This window comes from Octopus sinensis, linkage group LG7, assembly GCF_006345805.1.
Source record: "Octopus sinensis linkage group LG7, ASM634580v1, whole genome shotgun sequence".
Lineage (NCBI taxonomy): Eukaryota > Metazoa > Mollusca > Cephalopoda > Octopoda > Octopodidae > Octopus > Octopus sinensis.
The window spans coordinates 108,876,386-108,900,863 of NC_043003.1; the positions used below are offsets into that span (position 1 = coordinate 108,876,386).

General features: G+C 36.9%; 1 protein-coding gene across 7 annotated transcripts in view; it reads right to left on the reverse strand.

Moving 5' to 3' along the window:
- Nucleotides 1-24,478, reverse strand: part of LOC115214162 (armadillo repeat protein deleted in velo-cardio-facial syndrome) — a 403,200-nt gene that overhangs the window by 279,528 nt on the left and 99,194 nt on the right. For 6 of the 7 annotated variants that reach the window (XR_005000208.1, XR_005000209.1, XM_029783240.2 and 3 more), the window contains exon 2: nucleotides 4,957-5,125. Coding sequence is in view for 4 of the 7 variants with exons in the window: in XM_029783240.2 (XP_029639100.1) it covers nucleotides 4,957-5,076 (120 nt within the window). In the remaining 3 variants the exon portion in view is untranslated. Of the gene's footprint in view, nucleotides 1-4,956; nucleotides 5,126-24,478 lie in introns of those variants that run through there. The other variant, XM_029783242.2, reaches the window with a different exon arrangement.

A 24,478-nucleotide genomic window follows, 5' to 3' on the forward strand; every position in this document is an offset into this window, starting at 1 on the left:
CTGCCCTCATACTGTCATCGTCATCGTTTAATGTCCATCTTCCATGCATGCATGGCTAGGACAGTTCACAGGAGAGCTGGCCAGGTAGTAAAACTACCGTATGCTAGTCTGTTTTGGCAGGGTTTTTACGGCTGGATGCCCTTCCTAACACCAAGCACTCTGCAGAGTGGACTCAGTGCTTTACCAAATCTTGTAATGTCAGTTGATTAACACACACATACATATATATATATATATATATATATATATATATATATAGTATCTTTGTGCTAATACTAGCTAAATGGACAAATTTTTTATCAGCTTTGTTTTTTAGTCTTTTCAAGAATGATATCAGCATAGTGCTATAAGCATTTTAAAACGACACATCACCATCATCTTTTAATGTCCATCTTACAAGTTAGCATAAGTTGGACAGTTTGACAAGACACAACTGACTTGAGGATTGCATCGTGCTTCTATTGCTCCAATATCTGTTTTGACATGGTTTCTGCTTTGAGTGTCTTTCCTAACATTGACTACATAACAGAGAATACTTGGTACTTTTACCAGACACCGGCACTAGTGATATTGTCATGCACCTTGCAAGCAGAGGTTAAAGTATAAAAGAAGGGCCAAGACAGGTCATTTGTTTCCTACCTTTTAATAAATATTTAAAATTTTTTAAAAAGTGTTAAGTGAAGTGACAGAATAATAGATTTCATCATAACACTTTAAAAAAAAAATACTGACCTAACTAAAAACGCTTCTGTATGTGTGTCTGACACAATACTTAACAGCAAGTTTCCAACACATTATGTTCAGAGTTCAAACTCCACAGAGGCCAACTTTACCTTTCATAATTCCAGGGTCATAAATACCAGTCAATCATCGGGATTGATATAATTGATTGACCTACTTTACCTTAAAAAAAATTACTGGCTTCCTGTCAAAATCTGAAACCATAATTAAAAGGTATGTAAAATCTAATTTATATCAAAAGGTAACCAACCTTTCTTTTTGCTAAAACATTTCCTCCTGCCTCCCTCTCCTTTCATAAAGTAAAAACAGAGTATAATTAAGTAATCCTGAATTTCCTTGCACTGATGAGTTTCAAGTAAATTGAAATAGCTATACTCAGGTCGTTATAGTTGAATACGAATATTAAAGAGTCTATAGTTGAAATGAGAAAAAGAAAAGAAAAACCAGTAAATAAATACGTAAATATTACATTGTATACTCTATCCCATCCAACTCAAATTTTCTTCCCTAATGGAAAAAAACCCAACCTAATCTTTCCCTTGCAATGGTTAACAAATAAATGATCACTGAAACGACAGCTTTCAAGATTAATAAACTGACTCTACAAGATTTGGTAAAGCCAGAGTGGTCTGGCCAACCAACACAAGAGATTTAATGAATGACATTTAATGGCACAGGCCATTGGTTGATAATATCAAATTCCACCACTCATGCAACTGACTTATGATAGCTGATGTGATTCAAAACTTGAAGTTACTATCACTTTCAACTCACTGAAGTTTGGATACAAGAAGCATTTGATATGGATTTGTAAACCAACCTGATCATCCCGACACATAGCTGCATGTATGGGGGCAGGGCAGAACAGTATGAGGATAGTGATCTCAAGACAATTCCATCTACAGATGAACAAAATACTTCAATCTATACATATTGACCACCAATGAAAAAATGTTTTATAAAAAACACTTTATAGACTTGCAAAACCATTAGAGTGGTAGACAGGCAAAAATCATTAAAATTGGACAATATACTTTGCAGTATTCAGTTACAGCTTTTTTTTAGCCAGAGACCAAATTCCACGAAGGTCAACTTCGTCTTTTATCATTTTTTTTTAGATAAACGACAAAGTACTGGCCAAATATAAAGGATGGTATTATCATTTAACATGCTTCCCCAAAAACTTTTGGCCTTCTGCTTAAAATAGAAACGTTATTAACCCTTCTGATACTAAGCCACCTGAGACTATCCCTTGTTTTAAAGTGATTTAAATTAACACTTTCTGTCAGAATTTTTATGTTAATTTATGTTCTAAACACCAGACTAACAACAACAAAGTTGTTTCAATAAATTCTTTAATTTCAAAATTGATTGAAACAAAGGCAGTTTTTTTTGCAAAAAAATATGGAAGTGAAATGTTTAAAGAGTGACAAACTGCCAGAATCCTTAGTTTATTGAGAGAAAGGCCTTGCAGTACTTCTTCCAACTTATTACATTCAGAGCTCAGATCCCACTCAAGTCAGTTTTGCCCTTCATCTTTTTGAGGGTTAATAAAATTAAGGTACTCATCTAGTATTTGAGTCAATGTTATCAACTAGTGCCCTTCCCTAAAAATTTCTAGCTATTTGCCTAAATTAGAAACAACTATTACCACACATGGAGTAATATATACATTTTTTTTCTTTTATCATATACATCACACTAGTGTAATCATGTTGTCAATAATGACAGCTAATGTTTATTTTAGATAAACGTATTGAAAATATTAAAATATGAAAATAAAAAACTATTATTTTTTTTTTAATACAGTGATTTACACACTGTAACAGACTTTGCATTGAACAATCATTAATAGTAGAAAAAAAATATTCTCTTTGGTTCAATATTTGTTTTAGATATTAATATTAAGCCAATTCTAGAGGAAAAAAATTTATCTTGAATCAATCTGAACAGGTACAGGCTTTAGACATACTATTTAATCTAATAATTTTTTTTTATTTCACTTTTAGTGAAAAACATTTGTTGTCAAAAAGATTTCCTTGGCTATATTTATTTTCTATGTGTAGTTTTGAACTATCGTTTCTAATTCAACTGATTGCCAGTAAGGAAAGAAGGGAGACAGTAAATACACTCCAACACGAGTGAATGACCAGACCTTGTGATCTGTTAATGATCATTGCAGATATTGAAATAATGGGAAAGATATTTGCTTAACTCTTCTGATAGCAACACCACACCTCAGGAGCCACATTTTATTCTATGATATAAAGTTCCTTTTTTTTTTTTTAAGTTGAGACCATCCATTGTGAATTTCTTTCTAAATAGGAATAAAAATTAGAAGCTATTTTCAAAATTAACAGAAACAAAGGCAATATATATTTCTTTATTGCCCACAAGGGGCTAAACATAGAGGGGACAAACAAGGACAGACAAAGGGATTAAGTCGATTACATCGACCCCAGTGTGTAACTGGTACTTAATTTATCGACCCTGAAAGGCAAAGTCGACCTTGGTGGAATTTGAACCCAGAACAACAGCAAACGAAATATGGCTACGCATTTTGCCCGGTGTGCTAACGTTTCTGCCAGCTCACCACCTTCTAAGGCAATATATTTCAAAAGAAATAAAGTAACAAAGTATAGTGAAAATCTGTAACCAAGTGATTAAGGTGTTGCATTTACAATGGCTAGATCATGGGTTTTGATTCTCAGACCAAATGGTGTGTTGTTTTCTTGAGCAAAACACTTCATTTCACACTACTTTGCAGGTGGGTGAGTGGCAGAATTGTCAGTGTTGTCGGCAGAAATGCTTTATGATATCTCTACATATTTAAGGTGGCGAGCTGGCAGCAATGTTAGCACGCTGGGCGAAATGCGAAGCTGTATTTCGTCTGCTGTTACGTTCTGAGTTCAAATTCCGCCTAGGTTGACTTTGCCTTTCATCCTTTCAGGGTCGATAAATTAAGTACCAGTTACGCACTGGGGTTGATGTAATCGACTTAATCCGTTTGTCTGTCCTTGTTTGTCCCCTCTATGTTTAGCCCCTTGTGGGTAATAAAGAAACATATCTCTACATTCTGAGTTCAAATCCCAATAGCTTGGAGAAGGGAACAGGAAATCAATCCAGCATCCATCCTAAGTCTAGTCACAGTATTCAAAGTTCCAGAAGTCTACTTAACAAATTGGTCCGATTCATTATAGTTGGCCTAAACAACAACAACAACAACAGCAGCAGCAGCAGCAACCACCACCACACTGCTTGTGTGGCAGTGATGCTCGCTTACAACAATCCTGCAATGCCAAGACACCCATGATAAAAGACAAGGAGACATACCTATGATAAAAGTACCAATGAATACTCTTTTACTTGTTTCAGTCATTGGACTGTGGCCATGCTGGAGCACTGCCTTTAGTCAAGCAAACCGACCCCAGGACTTGTTCTATGTAAGCCTAGTACTTATTCTATTGGTCTCTTTTGCTGCACTGCTAAGTTACGGGGATGTAAACACACCACCATCAAATGTCAAGCAAAGTTGGGGGGAGGGGACAAACACAAACACACACATATATACGACAGGCTTCTTTCAGTTTCCATCTACCAAATCCACTCACAAGGCTTTGGTCGGCCCGAGACTATAGTAGAAGACACTTGCCCAAGGTGCCACGCAGTGGGAATGAACCCAGAACCATGTGGTTGGTAAGCAAGCTACTTACCACACAGCCACTCCTACGCCTATACACACACCACACACACACACACACACACACTGGGTTTCTTTCAGTTTCTCTCAACCAAATCCACTCTCAAGGCTAACCAGGGACTACAACCAAAGACAGAGGGACTGAACCTGAAGCCACATGGTTGGGAAGCAAACTTCTTAACCACACACCCATGTCTGTGTCATCATTAATCTTGTGGTTCAGCCCCAAACCCCAATCAAATCTGATCCAGCAGGGCTAAGATCTGAAGTGTTACAAATATGACCATCCCATCTTATTTATCACTTTTTTTTTTTTGTTTGAAACAATATATCCAGTGCCCTTCACTTTTTTTTTTTTTTTCAAACAAGAAAAAGGAATTTGAGAAAGCTTTTGGTGCAATTATTAAGAGGTTAAGCAACCACAAAGGCTTCATTATTGACATCATTTTATTTCCCTGATGACAGAGAAAGAATGTTAACAATAGGATCACAGAGTAAGACAAAGTTTCCTTTACCTGTTCTTTTACAGATTGCTGTATGTTTGACGGTACTTCACTCCCTGTGTAATTTCCATATGCTTCTTCAGTTTGTAGATAGGGTGCAGGTTTACTCACCACACCACCACCCACAAGCATGACGTCATCTGGGAAGATGAATGCAGTCGGCTTTTAATCCCAACATAGGCTGCAAATAAGAAGAGAAAAATATTTATATAAATATGTGAGCAATATGTACATGACAGTGTGTATGTGTTTATGTGTGTTGTTTTAGACTCAAAATATATTTGTTATTTGATAGATAAATGAAAGATTAAAAATATAATTTAGGAGATTTTTGGTTAAGAGGTGGCAGGAAAGAGTGTTATCAAAACAAAATGTTTGGTCTATTAATACAAATGACATAACAGAATATGCAGAAAAAAAATATTATCAGTCTGTGGAAAAAAAAAGTGCAAATATATATTATATATATATTATATATATATATATATATATATATGGAATACAGACAAAAACTGGAATAAAAATAAGAGTTAAAAATGAAGCAGCCATGGAAAAGTGTAATATAGAAAGATAGTGAAAAATCACATTCAGACATAAAACATTTAATAGTATCCAATAATGTCAAACAATATGGTTTCTAAAAGCCAACATTTATATTAACTCTCATCTATCTGAAGTTGGTCACCAAGTATGATACTAATTCTCAGGTTAGTTAAGTAAACCAGCCAAATGTAACAGTACACTGTTCTGTTTTAAAGTATAATACAATACCAAGAGCAATGCTTAAAACCAATAATAAGCAAAAGCCAGAAGTCCAGCATCTTCATTACTCAATTACCACAGACCTATTAAGTGGATATAATATTAATATTCTCTAAGAGTAATTACAGAAACACTGGATAAGGTTTCAGAAGAAAGAAGCTAATTTAAACCGAGAATTTGCAACCAGCCAAAGACCATCTCTCTTACTAATTAGATGTATCATTAGTTCTTAGAAGAACGTCTATCAGGTTCCAAATATAGATACCTGATATGTAATATATCTGACAATAGGTTTTTACACATTTTCCATGCTCGTATGAATGGGGAGAAACTTGCAGACTGCAGCCTCCTCCTACCTCCCACGTGTTTTTCTTGATTCTAAGCACTATGACAAATGCTGCTGACTTGACACATTTGTCGTTGGTGGTTTGAAAAACGAAGCCTCTCTTTCTCAAGCTGCACATGATGCGTGCATATAGGTGGTCTACAATACCCAATAGTAGCAATCAACAGTCACTTCTTAGACTACAGACCCCAAAGTCATTCTTCCTTTTTTTTGTTTTTTAACAATAATAAACACCACTTATTCTGTGAAGGTAAGTAAACAGGAGAGGCTATAGACTACTTATAAACGAAGATATACATTACAATTCTTTTTTTTTTCTCCTTCTTTTCCAACCAGATGATGAAGATTTTAATATAAAAAATATAAACTGCCACCGAGTTCCATTTATTTTTCTTATAACCACTTAAGTATTTTGTCAAAATTAGATGCAACAGCAGACCTATTCGTCTCTTAAACGAATGTTTTGTCACCTAGTTGGCATTATACAGGGTAATAGCCTGCAAAGAGTTGTGTTGGTACTTTAAAGTCTAATAATAACTTCATATGAAATCCCACTCAAATGCTTATAGTATTCAAAAAGAGAAAAAACTGAGATGAAAACCTGGCCTCTTTTTTTTATATTAACAAATCATGGGAGGGGGGGTAGTATTAAAATTCCATGTCAAGAAGTTTATATTACAGCAACTGAAAATTTTAAGTAATAATATTTCTATTTATTTGTTACTTATTTTATTTTTACCCTGCAACTTCCTTAAATAGCAAAGGCTGCAAAGTTCATTGATATTAAATATCTTAAAAGAAGTGGGACGTGGCTTTGTGGTAAGAAACTTGTTTCCCATTCACATGGTTCTAGGTTCAGTCCCACTGCGTGGCACCTTGGACGAGTGTCTTCTACTATAGCCTTGAGTCGACAAAAGCCTTGTGAGTGGATTTGGTAGACGGAAACTGAAAGAAGCCCGTCATGTGTGTGTGTGTGTTTGTCCCCCCACCATTGCTTGACAATTGATGCTGGTGTGTTTATGCCCCCGTAATTTAGCAGTTTGGCAAAAGAGATCGATAGAATAAGTACTGGGCTTACAAAAAATAAATCCTGGGGGTCAATTTGTTTGACTAAAGGCAGTGCTCCAGTATGGCCACAGTCAAATGACCGCGCAAAAAAAACAAAAAAGAATTTTAGAAAATAGAGTCTGAAAGTTAAGTTTAGTAAGCGCAGGTATGGCTGAGTGGTAAGCAGTTTGCTTCCCAAGCACATGGTTTTGGGTTTAAGTCTTGTTGTGTGGCACCTTGGGTAGCTTCAGGCCAACCAAAGCCATGTGAGTGGAATGGCAGGTGGAAACTGAAAGAAGCCCACTGTATGTGTGTGTGTGTGTGTGTGTGTGTAAATGTGTATGTGCATGTGTGTGTGCATGCATGTGTCTTTGTCCCTCACCACTACTTGACAACTGCTGTTGGTGTGTTTATGGCCCATACTTACTTACTTGTACTTGTGATGGCGTTCACCCAGGGTGGGTTGAGCCGGCTTTTTCTCTCATAGAAGAAGTTTTGTGGGAACATTGAATTCACAAGTGGTCCCCAACATCCCGCATACATATCCTGAGTGACGGAACACCCTGTTTGCCGCGGAGTCTCCACAGACACAGAACAACCTCGAAGCCGCCGGTTGCCAATCAGACGCCTCTTGCAATTTTCACCATAGCCCTGTTGGCCAGGCTGCGGCCCTAATACCGCTCGGTGCCAGACCAAACTGCCTTGGGTGGCCCTACCAGGAACTGAAGTTCCCGACGGCATACCTTTGACACTGCCCGTTTACACCACCCTACCTCTTTGAGGAGGGGTTGGACTCATAACTTAGCTGTTCAACAAAAGAATAAGTATCGGGCTTTGGAAAAAAAAAAAAGAAAAAGGCACCAGGATCAATTCATTTGTCTCAAAATTCAACAAATTTCCCCAGTATGGCTGCAGTCTAACGGCTGAAACAAGTAAAAGAAAAATGATCTGACAAAAAGACCGCTCTGCCTAAAAAATGAATCCCTAAGTAGATAACAGGGAATGTTGTTGCTTGTGGGATTTTGACATTTTTCTGTGGAAGCAATTTTAAACTTGATTTCTACATTTATAGCTTTATCTTGGGTCCAGCCTTTAAAACAATTCATTTCATATCACACATAGAAAATTCAAACTGTTATTTTAGTCTAATGGTTAGAACATCTGTCATATTCACAGACAATGTAGGTTCAAGTCTCATGTACAGCCTTTGATTTTTTTTTATTTATCCAAAACTATCTATTTTAAGTTCCACTGTTAAAACCAATTTATTTCATATGTCAAAGTTTCTAAAATTCTTATACTATAAACAAACAGTAACAAGCCTCTAGAACATGGGTTCTCAACCATTTTTTTTTATCTATGGATCCCTTTGATTATTATTCTATTCAGGTGGACACTCAGCCATTCAATGTTTAAAATGTAGTTTTAGAGAAACTTCTTCCAAAATTCTTATTTTGTTTTTCATATATTAATTAGTGTAGAGGTATGTAAAATGTTAGAGAAGGAAACCAAGCTGTTTCTTGCAATAGATACCAATACATACATTTAAAGCAAAATTTTTTCAGGGGCCCTTAAAAATACTGTGAATCTCCAAAATTCTTATACAGGCCCTTAGGGGCCATATGGACCCCAGTTGAGAACCACTGTTTTAGAGAATACAGTTAAGTGAAATGGAGACAGCAAAATCATTTTATTAGTTGTAGTAAATCACCACTGATTAGAGTAACAAGCACAAACATAAAACCCTAAGCTATTTTTTTTTTTTGCCTTGACCCCTACGATCACTGAAGGCATGTTTTTACCAATTGTTATTACTACAAAAAGTAATTTACTCAAGAGTGTAGATGGTTCCGGTTATTATTAACTGCCCCCAACGCATTTTTCTTTCTTTTTTTTTTAAACCAAATTTCTACTAAAATCCACTGCTGTTTTGTAATCAAGTTTGGAAATACAGAATTTAGGAAAATAAAACTCACTGTTAGTTAAGCATAGGTTAAGATGAAATAATAGTGGAAGGTTTTAATTTAGATAATTTTAAAACAAGAGATTTGTGTCAAAGAAGCAGGGGTGGTCGAGGGTGGATTGGTTATCAAAAGAACAGGGATAAAATTAGGAAAGGAATGATTTGAGAATAGGAGGCAGATGAAGATTATTATAAAAGATGGTGTGTAAAGATTCACAAGTAACTACAAGATCGAACCACGTCCAAATGAAAAGGAGCAAAATAAAATAATGAGGTTTGGCTATGTGGTTACAGAGTTTGTTTTGTAACCTTATGGTTTCAGGTGGCACTCTGGCCAAACAGACTCTACTATAGCCATGGATTGACCAATGTTTCGCAAGCAAAATTAGTAAACAAACTGTATGGAAGCCCAATGTGTGTGTACTAGTACATGAATGTATGTGTACAAGGGAGTGTGTGTGGGGATTATTTTCTGCATATCTTCTCAGTGACACTGTATGTAATCTAATACATTCACAAAACACAGAAAACACTTTACTTCAAAATAAGGATTGATAACAGGAAAGACTGACCATTTGTAGAATATTGCCTTCAGATAGCCCATCCAACCTGGACCAGCATGGGAAAAGCAGGCATAACATTAGTGATGATGATGATGGCAAATCTACTTCAAGCATTACAGTTGACCATACACAGCTCAGCCCCAGCCTCCTCCCTACACTGAGTTATCAAATCATTGACAAATGTTACCTTGAATAGCCTAGTAGTAGTCTATTTGCTTAACCCTTTCTTTACCAACCCGGCTGAAACCGGCTCCGGCTCTCAGTACAAATGTCTTGTTCGCATTAAGTTTTGAATTAAAATCTTCCACCAAACCTCCATCACAACTTATGTTCCTAACACTAACTGAATGATAACCAAGTTATTTTACTAAATTCTTTGTTATATTTAAAGTAATTGAAAGAAACACAGAGCATCTCAAAATAAATACGGTAACAAAAGGGTTAATGTCAAGGAAACAGGGCAAACCACAATCTCTTCAGTGACTGAGGAGACATTTACACATCACAGTACACATAAGGTTGGTCTTCAGACTTCCAACTTATGAGTTAAGCACTGCTATGATTTGGGTTAGATGTAACAGTTTTTTGGGGTTTTTTTTACTTTTTGCCTGCTCAATTACCAAGTTACTTCAACCCCTTAACATTTAACCCTTGAGTGTTCAGATTATTCAATCAAACATAATGCCTATTGATTCACATTGATTTGAATTAATCATGCATTATCTCATATCTTCAAGATCTTGATGGTGTAATTACTTAATGTAGAATAACATTGTAGGGTAGGTGTGAGAGCCTGGATCTGGTCAGTTTGAACAGAAAACAGATTAACTATTTTGGCCAGATCTGACTGGTTTAAATACATTCAGCTCAAATAGTCAACTTGCTTTATGTTCAAAATAATCTGATCTGTCCTCTTACACCTAACCAACAACATCATTCTGAAAATAATGACATCATCAAAATCTCAAAGCTATAAGATAATGCATGATTAATTCAAAATGATGTGAATATATTAAGCATTACATTTGAGAAAATAATCTGAATGCCACAGGATTAAACAATTCAATGCCCCAGTCTCACTAAATAGAACCTATTAGAATAAATGAGCAATAGACATTAGTTTGGTTTATTCTTTGACTATGTGCAGAGCTACATACATATGTACCTTTGTACATACATATTAGTGTCAGCATCTGTCCACTAAGTGACTCCATATTGAAACATGACCATAATCTTTTAAGACATTAAGGTAAATCACACTGAAAACTATCTTCCAGCCTTTCAAATTATCAAAAGATATCTGTATCGATCTATAGGCCTGCCATTCTTGTGATAGAAAGGAAAAAAAAAAAAGGGTTGATCTTTTCATGAATAGAGATAATTTCCTTTGTCATTCATATATTTTCCCCCATATTTATTCATTTCGTATTTTGTAAAAAGAAAAAAAAAGTTATTTTCTTTTATGTAGAAGGTTTCTCAGTTAGCTTCATCTTGAAAGGGTTAACAATACATACATAATAAAAAAACAAAACAAAAACTGACGACATAATTCCTCAAATTACCTGTACTTTCATGCTATAAAGCATCTCAGAAAACTACTAATTCACCTTTTGATCAATGAAATGTTTATAAAACGTCGTCCTTTACAGTTTTTTGATCATTCCAAGTAGAAAGGAAAAGAGATAAGGGCAAGTGGAATGAAGGGGAGCAAAAAGAAAAAAAAAGTTATTTTCTTTTATGTAGAAGGTTTCTCAGTTAGCTTCATCTTGAAAGGGTTAACAATACATACATAATAAAAAAACAAAACAAAAACTGACGACATAATTCCTCAAATTACCTGTACTTTCATGCTATAAAGCATCTCAGAAAACTACTAATTCACCTTTTGATCAATGAAATGTTTATAAAACGTCGTCCTTTACAGTTTTTTGATCATTCCAAGTAGAAAGGAAAAGAGATAAGGGCAAGTGGAATGAAGGGGAGCAAAAAGAAAAAAAAATTAACCAAGAAAGCAAGATTTTATATGTATGTATATATATATATATATATATATATATATCATTATCATCAATTAACATCCGTTTTCCTTGCTGGCATGAGTGAGGCAGTTTGACAAGAGATGGTAGGCCAGAGAGATGCACCAGGCGCCAGTCTGTTTTGGCTCGATTTCTATGGCTGGATGCCCTTCCTAATGCCAACCACTCCACAGAGTGTACTGGATGCCTTTTATGCATTACCGGCATGGCTGCTATTCACACAGCACTGGCACTAGGCCAAGACCACGATTTCTCTTCTTCTCAAACAGAGCAATTTGCCAGAAGTCCAAGTCAAGTGTCACTGTCTCCATGAAAATCAAAATCTGAAGATCACATTTCATCACCTTGTTAGAGAGAACTTAATGTAGATTTTTTTAAGGCTGCTTACCATTCCTCTTATTTCTTTTGCCCACAAGGGGCTAAACATAGAGGGGACAAACAAGGACAGACAAAGGGATTAAGTTGATTCCATCGACCCCAGTGTGTAACTGGTACTTAATTTATCAACCCTGAAAGGATGAAAGGCAAAGTCGACCTCAGCGGAAATTGAACACAGAACATAACAGCAGATGTAATACTGCTAAGCATTTCACCCGGCATGCTAATGTTCCTGCCAGCTTGCTTACCATTCCTCTTGCCAACCTTCACCTGTTTCAAAACATACTTTAGCCAGACATGTTTTTCACAGGAAATTAGAAACAAACGATATCGTTAGTTTGACGGTGATAGCCATTTACAACAATCAAACAATGTAAAGACAAAAGCACACACAAACACATAATTTTGGTCAGATCAGTCTTTTGCTACCGAGGTTCACTTGTGGGAATATATAGGGTCTTCAGGCAAATGATGACTCATAAGTAGCCCTAACTTGCCTGAAAGTCTTGTGAACCTATAAGTGAAACTCAGAGTAGCAAGATACTGACCGAACAAAAAATATTTACCTCTAATGCAGTATTGAGTACTCTTTTTTCCAACAGTCACTACTGAATACATATACACGCACACACATGCACACATGACAGGCACCTTTCAGTTTTAGTCTATCAAATCCTCTCACAAGGTTATCTTGGTGCTATAGAAGACACTTACTCAAGGACTGAACCCAAAGCTACATGGTTGGGAAGCTTCTCAACAGCACAACCACCCTGCGCTTATATAAATAACCGGCTGATTGAGTGAACCGATCAATAATGAACCTACAATGGCTACAGGGAACAGCTGTAAATCAAATTTACTAAAATAAAGGGATCTTTTCGGTTTGACCGGCAGTTTTTTCTAGCGGTGTCATATGAAATTGTCACCCATAATTATGACCCTAGTATCGATTTATTGCATTTCAATCTGTTTTAGGGTTAGGGTTAGTTAGGGTTAGGGGTGGGGGGAAGGGTATCTTTTTTCTTTACAAATGTAAATAAACCCAATCTGTTTCTTAAACGAGGGACATATCCATATGGCACAGAATGTTTTTTACCTCAACAGACGTCACTGATTGGTTGAAATTGCAGAAATTGAAGAAAAAAAAGAACAACAAATATCTTACAAACTATAGAATTTTCTCAATAAAGCCAAGAGAAAAAAGATGTTTTATAAACACATTCTACCAGTATACGAAGTTTAAAATTTTTTAGTTACCTAGAAATTATGTTAAAAACTGCCGTTCAAACCGAAAAGATCCCAATAAAGGAATATATAATGACCATTATTTATGCTTTGTCTCTCACACATACAGTAAAAGAAAGTAGTATTTAAAAAAGATATATCTACAATTTCTCAAAGTCTAAATCTTTAAGATATTGTAAGAAATTGTTATACTTCTCAAATAAGTACGTAAAAAAATAACTAGTGTCTATGGTAGCTATGAACTAAATCCAGATTATAGATTCATTTCACAAAATATTCTTGCTTTCCAACAACACACATAACTAATAATTTTTTTTAGAAATTGGGTCGTTATATTAATTACTGGAAAATTTCTGAAACAAGTGTTTTAAGAATTCAAAAGAATCTATTTTTAATTACACAAAATTGTAATTATTATTGTAAATAAAAAAAAATGAAAACCAAAAAAAATACCAAAATACAGAACAATAAGAAAAACATTACAAAGACAAAATCTTTTGACTAAGTTATTAATTACATTATGTTTGCAAGGGAATAATTGTTAACAGAAGGTAAGGTGTGTGTGTGTGTGTGTGTGTGAATTTGTGTGTGCAAATGTGTGAGTATTCAGAATGTGTGGTGCATGCATGACTGTGTACGCATGAATATGTGTGTGTGTGTGTGTAAATAAGCAATATTTCTAAATTGTAAACTTTTGAATTTAAACAGTTGTGACTAATGATAATAGAAAATGAATTGTTCCAAATGTTTTTTGTCCGTTTGTTTGTTTTGCTTTTTCTATTTAGTAAATTAATTGAAAACTGACAATTATGAATGAATAAGTCAAATCATCTGCATTTTATCTACGTCTGATTCATCTTCTCTGTTTATTTATTTACTTTGGTGTGTGGGTAGTACAAACAAAATTCAACAAACAAGAACTATGCTTCAAAGAAGAGCATTTCATTCCCTAACTGTAACACTGTCCACATTGCTTAAATGGAATTACGAAATTCTATGCAAAATATACATGATAAATGAGAGACGCTAGGCAACATTTGAGTTCATGGTTGTTCCAGTAATAATGTTAAATATCCACCAAAAAATAGAACTGGTATTTTCTGCAAGTTATGTTGCCTCAATAAACTTGACATATCGTGACAGAAAATAGTTTCAAATATGACATTCTCCAGCAAAAGATAGAAAGTTATGGGGATATAAACAAACCAGCACTGGTTGTTAAGCAGTGGAGGAGGAACAACAAATATACACACACTACAATGGGCTTTTTTCAGTTTCTATCTACCAAATTTACTCACAAGGCTTTGGTTGGCCTAAAGCTATAGTAGAAGACTCTTGCCCAAGTTGTCACACAGTGGGACTGAGACAAACTGATATTTTGATTGAATATTTCTGATTTCTACAATAAAAGTATTAAGAAATAGCAAAAAGATCTCTCACTCTCTCTCTCGACTTAAAAAGGATAATCCTAGATAACTTGCAGCTAAAAAAAATCTTTTCTTAAGCGCTAAAAAACAAAAAAAAATCTTTTCTTAAGCACTAAAAAAAGAAAAAAACATTTGTCATGGTTAGAAAAATTTCCAATCAGACATAGGTTTGCTCAAATAATGCTGATCTTAGACTAAAAAACAGCATCAGTTATTGATTAAATACAGATCTGTAAACTTGCCAGAGTGAGAAGGTGTTAAGTCATTGGTCAAATGTGTAGCATACTTCTTTTTGTTAGTCCCATTCACCTGAACAAAAGGTACCAGAAATGGTAGCCTGAGTTCACTACTATAAGCAGTGTTCTTAGTGCATATTTGAAGAGGATATTTTGAGGAGTTGCAGTGCAGGACTCCAGCTCCATCACAGCTACTGCAAAGTAGGACACTTTTCAGAGATCAAACTTAAACAACTATCATACTTTCATCATCAACTTTACTTTATGTCCACTTACATAGACCAGACATGGCCTCATAAAATATTGGAAATATGCAGTTTGGTTTTGTGCCAGGCAGAAGCACCACTGATGCTGTATTTCTGGTAAGGCCGGTGGCACGCAAAAAAGCACCAACCAAATGTGGCCAATGCCAGTACCCCAGACTGGCTCCCGTGCCAGGGGCACATAAAAAGCACCAACCGATCGTAGCTGATGTCAGAACCCCAGACTGGCTCCTGTGCCAGTGGCAGGTAAAAAGCACCCACTACACTCTCGCAGTGATTGGCGTTAGGAAGGGCATCCAGCTGTAGAAACACTGCCAGATCAGATTGGGGCCTGGTGCAGCTTCTGCCTCTCCAGACCTCAGTCAAACCGTCCAACCCATGCCAACATGGAAAACAGACATTAAACAATGATGATGATGAATCACATGTTGTCAAAACAAGGAGATAAAAAAACACACACACTACAGGTTCTTTTCATTTTCATCTACCAAATCCACTCACAAAGCCTTGGTTGGCCCAGGGTTATAACAGAAGATGCTTGCCTATCAAACCCATATGCTTGGGCAGTGAATTTCTTAAGATCACAGCTATGCCAGCACTTAGCCATGCCTTTTTTGGCTAAATATACCTCAAGAAAAAAAAAACACAAAGTAGAAATTATGTTTTTGAATTTTACCAATTTGTTGGGGTCCACATCATTCCTCAGCAAAAGTAGCAATTATTGAACCTTGACTGTATATGAACTCACCGTTACTGGACCCAAAACCTAGTCAGCCACTTAATTGTTAACAATGAAAGAATTTATATGCAATCACTCGATTTGTTCAAAGTAGTAGCCAAATATCTCCCAAGTTCTCTCTAAGCATTCAAAATCACCTGCTTTACAAATCTAAAATTGTTAGAGGACACAGACACTTATCGGTAAATCCACATCATGGAACCTGTTGCTTTGTTCCAATCACCAAATCAGTTTAACGCTTGCTATCAACCCACTTGACCCTGCACCTGATTCTATGATACAAACTATCTGGCTGCAGTCCAATACTACTTGTACTTGTGACGGCGTTCATTCAGGGCAGGTTGAGCCGGCTTCTTCTCTGGTCCTAACGGCATCACGAACCATGGCGGCCCACGCTCGATGATCTTGTGCGAGGTCACTGAAGACAGCGAGCCATTTGCGGTTCCATCTGTGCAGACCGACCACCCACAGACCTGAGAGTTCGGAGAGGTCCTCCTTTATCGTCGTTGCCCAGGTCTTCAGCTGCCCACCCGTGCATTTGCGCCAGCTGGGAAGTGTAGGTGGGAGAAGGACATCGTGAAGCAGCTCACCCTCTGGATGCCTGACCAAACCACCTTAAATGCCATTGTAGAAGCCTTCGCTGATCAACTACCCTCATAGGCCATGTTTCACAACCATAGAGGAGGATAGTAGATTCGCCCTTTGGTCACCGAGGAGATCCCTCTTCTGTCCCACAGGCACCACTGGAGGTGCACGAATGTGGATCTGGCAGTGCCTATGTGATGCTCAACCTCGGCTGTGCCCTGGCCCGTTGGAACCACCGTTGAACTCAAGTAGACGAAGGACTCCACATCCTCCAGCACCACGTCCAATGATTGAAACAAGTAAAAGATAAAAGTCAACTTCTGCTTTAGCAACCTGATAATCTGGTGGCCATATTTCCTTACAGAAAACTAACTCCTTTTCAATATTTTTAGTAGAGGCCATTTATTTTAAGTCCTAAATGTAAACCTAAAACGAAACAAGAATGGTGACACTAAGAAATGCCGATCAAATATTTTGTACAGCTTTGTTGTAGCCAGTTGTCTATTTCAGCAGAACATTCCAGCACTATCCAACAATATTTTTTGGTTGTTTGTAAACTGACAAACAGTTGATGTGAACTAAGATCATTATGTCAACAACCTAGTTTAAAATTGACATAGCTGAGGAATATATAATGTAAGTGGAGTATTCATAAACAAAATTCATATCAAATAAAGCTGGGATGACAACAGAATTATAAAACTATGCAAACACACACACACACACACAAAAAAAAAAAAAAAATTCCTAATTGAAAAGCTGACGAGATAATGATAGAGTTATTAATCAATTACTCCATTATTTAGATAAAGCTAATTAGCTATATTGTTAAAATATAGGACTGAAGACTGATTGAGATTTGCTCTGCTCAGTGAAGGCTGAATCTAGGGCTAAACCAGACACGATGAAAGGTGCAGTGATGAAGCAATGATTTATCTAGAATAACATTCAATACCGCCTCTTTTTGTATGAGAGTAAGATGTGAGATTTCACAGCTATTTCTAGCAAGTCAAGTAATGGCAAAGAGCAGACTTGGGCAACCTTTCTCGAGAAGTAAATTGCATGAGACATGACTCATCAATTGTGCAGGCTGTAATACTAAAACAATTTAAGGTAATTTTTCATTAGGGGATGCCACTCGGAAAGTCTTGCAGGCTGCAGTTGCCCATAAGGCTCCCTTATTAGCTTGGCTGAAGGTTTATAAGTCTTAATCCTAATCCTGTCTTCAGCATAGTTTCTATTAGACACCAGCTGGCCTTCATGGACTTCACCTTCCAAGATATACAATGGATGTTATATCTAAAGTGGTTGCGTGGTAAGAAGCCTGCTTCCCAACCACATGGTTCTGGGTTCAGTCCCACTGTGTGACAACTTGAAGTCTTGAAGTTTTTAATTTAGGCACAATGCCGGCAATTTTTGATTGGTGTGGATTAGTTAATTACATCAACTCCAGTGCTTGGTTGATGCTTTATTTTATCAACTTTGGAAGCATAAAAAGCAAAATTAGCAAGAATTCTTTTCTACTCTAGACACAAGGCCCGAAATTTTGGGGTTGGGAGTCAGTCAATTAGATCAACCCCAGTACACAACTGGTACTTAATTTATCGACCCAAAAGGATGAAAGGCAAAGTCGACCTTGGCGGAATTTGAACTCAGAATGTGAAGACAGACAAAATACCGCTAAGCATTTTGCCCGGCATGCTAACGTTTCTGCTAGCTTGCCACCTTAAAATTAGCAAGAAAGTAAAGCACCAGAACAAATACCACAAAGCATTTCTTGTGATACTCAAACGATTCTATCAATCTCCAGCCCAAGCACAAGACCACAAATATGAGAGTTAAATAATAATTCCTTCTTTAGAAATTTTATTGACATCATTACTGTGTGTGTGTGTAAATGCTGAATCCGAATTTTGGCTTTTTTTAAAGCAAACAAAATAATTGTGCCAGAAAAAAGAAAAATGAATGAACAGGAAATATTTGTATATATTCAGCTACTCAAATTCTCAAACGAAGGTTTATATCAAAATTATTACTACTACTACTACTACTACTACTACTACTACTACTACTACGACTACCCCTATAATAATAATTATTATTATTATTATTATTATTGAAGTGGATGGGAAATACTAAAATGAAATATCCTTGATATGAAAGAAACAGTCTAAAAAAAGGTTTAAGATCTTATTTCCCACAAACAGCAGGAAGAATAATTAGAAAAAATTGGAAAGACAACCAGTCACAGAGGAGAGAGAGAGAGAGAGAGAGAGAGAGGGAGGGAGAAGAGAGGGGGGTCGAGACAGGAAGGGAGGGTTTAATGAGATAACACTGTAGTAGTTCCTTTTGCCATGTAACAAAAAATAAATGAACAAATATTTAAAACAAAATAAAAACAGTAATAATAAATGGTGTCTTTCAAACCAAATGTAAATTACAAGCAAGGTAGGGTGGGGGGAGTTAGTGAGGAAGTTTTTATACAGTAAAAGAAGAAATAAAGAAATGTAACCAAAGAAATGAAGGAAAAACGAAAGACAAACACCCAAAAAAAAAATTAAAACACCCAGCAAAGCCTGCAAACACATTGCTATCTAAAAAAGCCAAGTGGAGAACTTCCATAATGTATTTGACATCTACCCACAGGTTACTTGGTATTAGAAAAGTATCAATAGTTTTATATCTAACATTATACTAGAATAACAAAATATATTTGATACAGACTGACAAAAAAATATTAAGTAGAACTGAGTAGTAGTAGTAGTTGTGGTGGTCAGCCTCTAATGATATGCATAAGATCTGGTCATCAAATCTAAGTAGAGACTTCAAACTTGAAATCTTCAAAGCCACAGTCGAACCAATTCTACTATATGGCTCAGAAACCTGGACGTTATCAAAGAAGCTTGAGAGGCGGTTAGATGGAACCTACACTCGCCTCCTTATGAGAGCTCAAAATCTCTCGTGGAAGCGCCATCCAACCAAAATGCAAATATATGGGAAACTACCACCTGTGTCATCTCTTGTGAAAGGTAGGAGAGTCCAGTTTGCTGGACATTGTTGTAGAGCTGAAAAAGAAGTAATTTCTACTCTTCTCCTCTGGAAGCCATCTACTCGCAATACCAGAGGGCGCACACTCTCCTACCCTGATGTAATCTCCAGGGACACAGGCATCCGGCAACAGGACCTCCGTAATGCCATGATGGACCGTGAAGTCTGGCGTAGCATGGTAAATTCCATTGTCTCGACCACGGTCGAACAATGGTGATGATGATGATGTGGTGGTGGTGGTGGTTATGTGGGCATTATTTTTACCCCCCCCCCTCAATTTGTATACAAGGCCTAATATTGAAAATCAATATTGGATTGATTGAGGGTTTGGTTCATCAAAAACAGAGTTCATATTCAGTTTCGATAAATGGTACACAGCAGGATTCTCGTTTCCTATAAAATATATTTCTTTTCTTTGCTGATTATGAGAAGAATTTCTAAACTTTTGGATGCTGGGGGGGTGGAGAGGGGCAATGAGCTTTTTCTTTTGTTTTTAGCAGCTAAGCCATCAACTTTGAGATAATAAAGTCTCTTTGTGGTCTCTTGATTTACTAGAAATAACAAGAAAACCTCTTCTAAGCAGAGAACCATTTTTAAAATTAAAAAATAGAAGCAGATATTGATTAAAGTATCCCTAGATACTCAATGCCTGAAGAAAAAAAAATACAGGTTGTGTGGCTAAGAAGTTTGCTTTGGAACCACAAGGTTTTGGGTTCTATCCCACTGTGCAGCACCTTGGGTAAGTGTCTTCTACTCCAGCCCCAGGTCAACCAATAACTTACAAGTGAATTTGGTGAATGGAAACCATGTGGAAGCTTGTTCTGTGTGCATGTATATGTGTATGTTCCCCCACTACCACTTGATGACTGGTGTTGGTTTGTTTACATTCCCATAACTTAGATACATATTCTGTTGGTCTTTTACATGAATTGCAAACTCAAAAAACAAACAGAAAATACCAAGGCTGATTTGTTCAACTAAACCCTTCAATTTGTGCCCCAGCATGGCACCTTGGACAAGTATCTTCTACTGGGGCCTTGAATAAACCAAAGCCTTGTGAGTGGATTTGGTAGACAGAAACTGAAAGACGTCCATCATGTATGTGCATCATGTATATATATATATATATATATATATCTAAAGGGTAAAGACCCCCTTCGGTCATGAATGACCATGGGATTGCACCTAGAAAGTTACCCTCCTAGACACAAGTCCGGGCAAGGTTGTTTATGGAAGACCAGCAGTCGCCCATGCATACCAGCCTCCCCTCTCCACGCTACCAGTGTTATCCAAGGGAAAGACAAAGGTCGATACAGCTTGGCACCAGTGACGTCGCAACTCATTTCTACAGCTGAGTGAACTGGAGCAACGTGAAATAAAGTGCCTTGCTCAAGAACACAACACGCAGCCCGGTCCGGGATTCGAGCTCACAACCTCACAATCGTAAGCTCGACGCTCTAACCACTGAGCCATGCGCCTTCACATATATATCTATATATATATATATATACATGTTTGTTTATTTTTGTGTGTGTCTATCTCAGTCCCCCTGCCATCGCTTGACAACTGATGATGGTGTGTTTATGTCTGTGTAACTTATCAGTGCGGCCAAAGAGACTGATATAATAAGAACTAAACTTACAAGGAATAAGTCTGGGGGGGGACGATTTCTTCCACTGAAACCCTTTAAGACTGTGCTCCAGCATGACCACAGTCAAATGAGTGAAATAAGTAAAAGAATACAAGAATGCATAGCCACAGTCAAAATGATTTGATCATAGGTTGATGTAATAAGAATTCAACAGAGGAACAACAATAATTTCTCTGGGTGACGCCTAACTGGGACCCTGGTTAATATTTTTCTATGCTTTCAGGTTACATCCACTGTGAAGCCTCTGTGATGCATTTCAACAACTCTTCACTTAATTTCTGGTGGCTCTTCCAGCTGCTTATTGGAAACATCTGGAAACATTTTAGTCTGTTTCTTTCACATCAAGGACATCCCATTTTAGTATTTGCTACCCACTTTAATAATGGTAATTATCTCTAATGTTGGCACAAAGTCAGCAATTTCGAAGGGAAGGAGCAAGCCAATCACATCAACTTGTACAATTTTATCAACTCTGAGAGGATGAAAAGCAAATCCAGCTTCATCAGTAATTAGAACATAAAGAATTGGAAATGGTTGTTCCAGCTAGCAGCTCCAATAAAAACCATTTCTACAAGACACAATGACTGAAATTTGGGGGAAGAGGGCTGGTCAGTTACATTGTCCCCAAGTGGTTAGTTCATCGATTCACGAAAGGATGAAAAGCAAAGTCAACCTCAGTGGAATTTGAACTCAGAATGCAAAGACAAACGAAATGCTGCTAAGCATTTTGTCCTGCATGCTAACGGTTCTGCCAGCTTGCGGGATTAACAACCACCACCACCAAAATAACAATAATAACCATTTCAAATTTTTGGCACAAAGCCAGCAAGTTCCAGGAAGGCAGGTAGAGTGATTACATTGAGCCCAGTGCTCAACTACCGTCTATTTCACCAACCCTGAAAGGATGAAAGGCAAAGTTGAGACTTCAGCAGAATTTGAACTCACAATGTAAAGATGGATGAAATGCCACTAAGCATTTTACCCAGGGAGCTAACGATTTTGCCAGCTCACCGCCACAGCACCAGATTAAGACATGGGCTTTAGGGTTTTGCAGCCCCTAAAGCCCTTAATCTGATACTATGTCTAATACTTATTTTAACAAACTTAACAAAATTAAATATAAGATTGGCCCAAGTAGGATTGGAAACCACAATCATCGAGGAATGAAATCATACACTGTTAAGTACTGAGTACACTGTTGTACTATTAGTGCAGGAATGCTTACTAATAAGTTACGCACTATAGGATGTTCATCATCATCATCATCATCATCATTGGGAAATCAATAGCTGCATGAATTATACAATAGTCCCACAAGAGGAAATAGAGAAAAGCCACAATGGGAAATTAAGAATTATTATGTATGTACTAATTAATCACAGGAGACTATAATTAAAAGCATGAGAGAAGGAAAGAGAAAGAAGTGTGTGAGGCAGAGTGGAGAAAGAGGCAGGTGTAGTGAAAGGTGAGGAATGAAGAAAGAGAGAGCACAAATAGAGGGAGAGAGAGAGGGGGGAGGGAAAGAAAATGAGCAAGAAAGACAAAACAGAGGAGAGGGAGAGAGGGAGAGAGAAAACAAGTGGAGAAAGGAAAAAGGGGAACTAAAGGAGAAAGAGAGAGAGAGAGAGAGAGAGAGAGAGGTGACAAAGAAGGAGAGAGAAGCAAGGACAGGGAGACAGAGGAACAAATAGAAAGCATAAGAGAGTCGGAAGAGTAATGGAGAGAAAGGAAAATGGGAAGAGATGAAAGAAGAAAGGGAGAGAAAGAGGATTAAGTAAAAACTGAAAGAAAATGATAAAGGAGTGAAAAAAAACAAAAAAAGGAAAGTACTTTAGGGACAACAGCTAAGTAAAATATTTAAATCTTCTCTAGCATAAACAACACTTTAACAATGTTAATCTGATATATTATTACTCAGGAGATTATTGACGGAAGACTAATTACAAACCATCACCAAAACAACAGAAGGTATCTTACCCCTACCTCCATGTAGTAGAACATGGAAGTGAGGAAGAAAATAGCTAGATATCCTACATAGCAGTAGGCCCTCCTCGACCACCAGGCCACAGATCATTTGGTACTGAGCTGCACAGAAAGAATTTTTTAATTTTATTTCTATTTTATTGGCTATTGCAGTCCGCAGGGCTTTTTGCATTCTACTTGTATTACATCTAATATAATAAACGTGAAAACTAATTTCTGTGTGAAACACTTAGATCCTCTCTCTCTCTCACTATTCAATGACACTCCTACTATTCCTCATGATGGGGTGAGAGTAACAGTAGGCATAGAGATGGTGAGGGCAGTGGTGTAGACAGAGAGAGAGAAAAAGAAATTTAGTGAGAGTTGATGATGGCAGTGGGAGTAATAAAAGAGAAAGAGTGGGTGTATGAGAGAAAGAGGGAGATGATGTACAACTGTTTAACCATGTCTCTTTGACAGAAATTCCTGTTGCCAACATACTGAACACTATCATTTTGGTTTTATTTTTTGCTTTCTTTAACACACACACACACACACACAAAATACACTTTAACTGAAATAAAGTTTCCCCAAAACTAAACACATATAATATATGTGAATGTGTGTCTCACTTTTTCAACTTTAATAAATGCTTTCTACTGGAAGCACAAGGCCCGAAATTACATCAACCCCAGCATGTAACTGGTACTAATTTTATCAAGGCTGAAAGGCAAAACCTAACGGCAGACGAAATACTTGTTTCTTTACTGCCCACAAGGGGCTAAACATAGAGGTGACAAACAAGGACAGTCAAACAGATTAAGTCGATTATATCAATCCCAGTGCATAACTGGTACTTATTTAATCGACCCCAAAAGGATGAAAGGCAAAGTCGACCTCGGCGGAATTTGAACTCAGAACGTAACGGCAGACGAAATACCACTAAGCATTTCACCCAGCAGGTTAACAATTCTGCCAGCTTGCTGCCTTAATATAATACAATAAATGTGTCAGTGTGTCACACTTTTTCAACTTTACTCCTAGAGGCCATAGCCCAACATATCATACTATTTTGGAATCAGGCTGACCCCATGAGTAAATTAAAGACATTCCAGACTGAAACTGGACCCACAATCTTGAAATTTTGGATTCCTATGTTTTCATTGCTGTGATTGTTTTTGGCATTTTTTTTTTTTTTTACATGATTTTTTGACAAATATGGATTTGAACTCAGAATGTAGAGAGCCAGATGATATGCTGTAACACATCATTCTGCTGATGTG